The sequence below is a fragment of the Corticium candelabrum genome, chromosome 5 (assembly GCF_963422355.1).
Source record: "Corticium candelabrum chromosome 5, ooCorCand1.1, whole genome shotgun sequence".
In the NCBI taxonomy this organism is placed as follows: domain Eukaryota; kingdom Metazoa; phylum Porifera; class Homoscleromorpha; order Homosclerophorida; family Plakinidae; genus Corticium; species Corticium candelabrum.
The window spans coordinates 4,470,526-4,475,772 of record NC_085089.1 but is presented as its reverse complement, the minus strand read 5'-3'; the positions used below and the strand labels follow the sequence as shown (position 1 = coordinate 4,475,772).

The 5,247-nt window shown below is 42.3% G+C and overlaps 2 protein-coding genes across 2 annotated transcripts; both read left to right on the top strand.

Moving 5' to 3' along the window:
- Positions 1-279: 279 nt before the first annotated feature.
- On the top strand, positions 280-1,086 carry LOC134180310 (zinc finger MYM-type protein 1-like). Its single transcript, XM_062647442.1, has one exon. The coding sequence runs from the start codon at positions 280-282 to the stop codon at positions 1,084-1,086; it is 807 nt and encodes a 268-aa protein (XP_062503426.1).
- Positions 1,087-1,169: 83 nt separating this feature from the next.
- Positions 1,170-1,895, top strand: LOC134180311 (52 kDa repressor of the inhibitor of the protein kinase-like). Its single transcript, XM_062647443.1, has one exon. It carries the CDS (start codon positions 1,170-1,172, stop codon positions 1,893-1,895), a length of 726 nt encoding a protein of 241 aa, XP_062503427.1.
- The last annotated feature ends 3,352 nt before the right edge of the window (positions 1,896-5,247 follow it).

Sequence of the window (5,247 nt, the reverse complement as noted above, 5' to 3'; positions counted from 1 at the left end):
GCCATTGAGCAAGCTGATAACTTCAAGCGAACCTTGGAGAATTCAGATACTACCATTACTGCACAGTCGGACACCCGCAGGGCGGCCAATGTCGCACGTAATCGTGCTGTCCTGAAGTCCATTGCTTCTGCTGTGTTGTATTGCGCCAGACAGTGCATTGCTTTACGTGGAGACGCAGAGAGTGTGGAATCACTTGGAAATCCAGGCAATTTTCTTTCTTTGCTGAGGCTTCTGGCAGTGCACGATGAAGAGTTAAGAAGGCACCTGGAAATTCCTGTAATGCGATGGGCAACTTATCTTTCTCCTCAAACACAAAATGAGCTGATTAAAGTCATGGGAAACCACATTCTCTTACAGAGAATAATAGATGATTTGACAGCTGCGCCCTTTTACGCCATCCTTGCTGACCAGGTAACTTCGCATAACGTTGAGCATCTTGCCATCTGCGCCAGGTTTGTTGACAGAAGTACTAAAGAGGTCAGAGAAGAGTTTTTAACGTTTTTGAAGTTGGACAGAATTACTGGGGAGCGGATTGCAGATGGTATCTTTGGCTTTCTAAAAGAGAATAACATATCACTCGCTACTATGCGTGGTCAGGGCTACGACGGCGCCAGCAACATGTCTTCAGATCGAGTGGGTGTCCAGGCCAGGATTAGACATAAAGCTCCTTTAGCCACCTACGTACACTGCAGTGGCCACTGCCTTAACCTTGTGATAAGCAAGTCATGTGCTCTTCCTGAAGTACGTAATGTGATCGATTGCGTTAAAAAATGCAGCCGTTTCTTTCTCAATAGTCCAAAGAGAAGTGGTGTTCTAGAGAAGATCATCAAGCACAATGTGGTCAGTGAAGAGAGGAGGAAACCACTGATCGATCTGTGCAAGACGCGATGGGCTGAGCGGCATTCGGCTTATCGGCACTCCTACCAAGGGTACGTATTTGTGGTTGAAGCTCTAGAGATGATAGCTTTCCGCTATCACTTGGAGAAATATGGGGCTACGTATGCTGACTGGGACTATGCAGACCGCAGTGAAGCACAGCAGATTCTGGCAAGTGTTACTTCCTTTCAGTTGTTGTTGTGTTTGTGACGATATATCAGTACTTATCACACCTTTCGGGCATTACCGTGAAGCTGCAGAGCAAAGCTGTTGATATCGTGAAAGCGCATAACATGATATCTGAAATTGTGAGGACCTACAACAGCAAGCGCGCAAACGTTGAAAGCAGCTTTTCTCAAATCTACAAAGTTAGTTCAGATATGGCAATAAAGGTTGGAAGTACAATTGCAATGCCTCGCATTGCAGCAAGGCAACAAAATCGCAGCAATATTCCAGCTGCTTCTGTTCAAGAGTATTTCCAGAGAAATGTTGCAATTCCCTTTCTTGATCATATTATTATTAGCATCAACCGGCAGTTCTCAAAGTCGGCAGTCACAGCCATTTCCCTACTTGGTCTTGTACCAAGTATCATATGTTCGCAAGATGTCAACCTGGAGGAGGCGCTGATCAAGTACAGAAATGATCTGCCATCGTCTGAATTGATGGACGCGGAACTCAGGCGCTGGAGGAACAGGTGTATGGCGATGCTCCCTGATAAGAGACCGTGCTCACCAGCAAAAGCCATCAAAGAATGTGACGCCACTGACTTCCCAAACATCTCGGTTCTTTTGACCATCGCCTGTACCATACCTGTCACCTCGTGTGAATGTGAGAGAAGTGCCAGTGCTTTACGACGCCTAAACAACTATATGCGCGCATCCATGGGTAAGGACAGATTGTCTCACGTTGCTCTCCTTCATATCCACTACGATGTACCAATAGATCTTGACAACGTAGTCGATTATTATGCTCGCCTTCACCCTCGCAGACTCGAACTTGACTCGGTACTGTTACACTAATGTTTTTTGCTAACTCTAAGTCTTACATATACAATTATGAATACAGATACGTATTATTAGATAATGCCCGCGCAACTGCAAATACAATTATGTGAACCAAGTATACAAACGCAATTTTAACCATGTTTCCAAAGTGGTGAATTCACAGAAAAACTTTAGCGCAGTGCGATTACATTTAATTGAAACCACATAAACTTTGTTGGCAAATGCACCCCCCACTCCTGCGACCAGCCTACGGGCCTGGGCAAGCAATTATCCGAATTGGGCGTTTAGTTATCCGATTCGAGCATTCAATTATCCGGTGTTCTGTCCTTTCTGAACAATAAATAATTGATTCAAGAAAGATGGGAAGGCGAAGTAGTGAAATTCGAGCTCTTGATTAGCTAAAAGCCCGCTACGACGCATGAACGACTGTTGCATGGTATTATGCAGGACGAGCGATTTACAAAGTATGCGTATTACACCACGATTGACGGAGCAAGGCGTTGTTGTAGGCTTCCTAGATATGTAGATTTAGTTCGCTCACAACAGCTTAGCTAGACCTCCGCGGAAACGTAGGACACCAAGATTAGTGCAAAGGACATTATTCTATAACATACGCTAGAAATTCACGCTAAAGTCAAGATTAATTACAAATTATTGCGTCTAGACAGCTCATGAATGATGATATTTGAGCAGCTGCCCAACCGCAGGCTATGTAAGTTGTTTAGTTTCCATGATATTGCACAACAGCCGTAAGCAACGGATAATTGAACGCCGAGATCAAATAATTGAACACCGGATGCGGATAATTGAAAGAAAAATACTATAGAAGAGCAACTGAAAGTCTATTTCCTGAGTTCCCGCGTTTGTTTGACAGAAACTATTGCTTCATAACACAACCATTGTTACGCGAATAGGTAAAGACAGAACACCATGGCTCGCCAAACACAATGCTAAACGAGCATTTACTAGTATATTTATACATTTATATCTTTATTGGCGAGCGAAGCGAGCCCCTCTCTTGTCATGTCAATTGAGCTCGAGATATATTTGGCGAGCGAAGCGAGCCTCTCTCTTGTCATGTCAATTGAGCTCGAGATATATTTTATTTATATATTTATATATTTATATATTTATATGCGTACGTCAGCACTTGTCATATGGATTTATGGCAAAACGGAAAGGCGGATCGACAAAGCGACGATGCCAGATAAATGCAATTTTGACTCCGTAACATATGCGCTAAAATTGAAGCAAGGGACTCTTTTCGAGGGGTCGACTTAATTGTAATTTTTTGGCGAGAAGAGTAAAACGACTCTCGATTTTGCTCCCTTATGCAACTAAAGAGCAAAGAAGACTGATACGTGGCAAATGGAATGAAAAGGAAAAGCTAAAAGAAGAGAAAAGTCTGTTTTTTGAGTTTCCGCGCGTTACTTTGATAGAAATTATTGCTACGCAACCATTGTCACGTGACTATGCGATCATTGTTACGCGACTATCTCAGTAAACGAGTGAGACGATTGAAGCGTGAAGGAAGAATTGAAGACAACTATAGTATTTTGCGTTCAATTATCGGAACTCAGCGTTCAGTTACCCGATTCAGGCAAGCAATTATCCGAATTGGGTGTTCAGTTATCCGATTTGGGCATTCGATTATCTGACATACAGTTATCCGATGTTCTGTCCTAATTAGAAGTACCAAATATGTAAATAATTATTTTAGTCGCACATTTCTTTCATGACGTCTTTCTAGAATGCTCACTCACGTTTCAGATGAACAATAAATGATTGATTCAAGAAAGGTGGGAAGGCGAAGTAGTGAAATTCGAGCTCTTGATTAGCTAAAAACCCACGACGACGCATGATGGACTGATGCATGGTATCACTCAAGACGCCCGATTTACAAAGTATGCGGATTACACCACGATTGACGGAGCAAGGCGTTGTTGTAGGCTTCCTAGATATGTAGATTTAGTTCGCTCACAACAGCTTAGTTAGACCTCCGCGGAAACGTGGGACACCAAGATTAGTGCAAAGGAAATTATCCTACAACACATGCTCAAATTCACGCTAAAGTCAAGATTAATAACAAATTATTGCGTCTATACAGCTGATGAATAATGATATTTGAGCAGCTGCCCAACCGCAGACTATGTAAGTTATTTAGTTGCACAACAGCCGTAAGCAACGGATAATTGAACGCCTGAATCTGATAATCGAACGCAAAATACTATAGAAGAGCAACTGAGAGTCTGTTTCCTGAGGTACCGCGTTTGATTGACAGAAACTATTGCTACGTAACGCAACCATTGTTACGCGAATAGGCAAATACACAACACCATCGCTCGCCAAACGCAATGCTAACCGAGCATTTACTAGTATATTTATATATTTATATATTTATATATTTGTATGCGTACGTCAGCACTTGTCATATAGATTTACGGCAAAACGGAAAGATGAATCGAAAAAACGATGATGCCAGATGAATGCAATTTTGACTCCGTAACATATTCACAAAAAATTGAAGCAAGAAACCTTTTTCGAGGGGTCGACTCAATTGTAATTTCTTGGCAAGAAGAGTGAAACGACTCTCGATTTTGCTCCCTTACGGGCCTAAAAACAAAAGAGACTGATGCGTGACAAACAGAAAGGAAAGGAAAAGCTAAAAGAAGAGAAAAGTCTGTGTTTTGAGTTTCCGCGCGTTACTTTGACAGAAATTATTGCTACTCAAGCATATCACGTGACTACGCGGCCATTGTTACGCGACTATCTTAGCTAATAAACGAGTGAGACGATTGAAGCGTCAACGAAGAACTGAAGACAACTACGTTAGACAGCTGATGAATGATGATATTTGAGCAGATGCCCAACCGCAGACTATGTAAGTTATTCAGTTTTCCAGGATATTGCACAACAGACGTATGCAACGGATAATTGAACTCTTGAATCGGATAATTCGGATAATTGATTGCCTGAATCGGATAATTGAACGCCGAGTTCAGATAACTGAACACGGGATTCGGATAACTGAACGCAAAATACTATAGAAGAGCAACTGAAAGTAGGTTTCTTGAGTTCTCGCGTTTGTTTGACAGTAACTATTGCTACCTAACTCAACCATTGTTACGCGAATAGGTAAAGACAGAGCACCATCGCTCGCCAAACACAATGCTAACCGAACATTTACTAGTTAGCTACGAGCGTAAAGAAGGACACCACAATGAGTGGTGGACTGCTTCGCGAGAAGCTCACTCTAAACAGGTTGAATTGACTTCCGGTCTGTCTGTCGGTATGTCTGTACCTATGTTTGTTTGTTTGTAACTATCTATCTATGTTTGTTTGTAAGCGTGTGTCACGGGGGAGTTTG

Coding starts and splice junctions, on each gene's coding strand:
- LOC134180310 (XM_062647442.1), top strand. CDS start 280: ATGCGATGGGCAACTTATCTTTCTCCTCAAACACAAAATGAGCTGATT.
- LOC134180311 (XM_062647443.1), top strand. CDS start 1,170: ATGATATCTGAAATTGTGAGGACCTACAACAGCAAGCGCGCAAACGTT.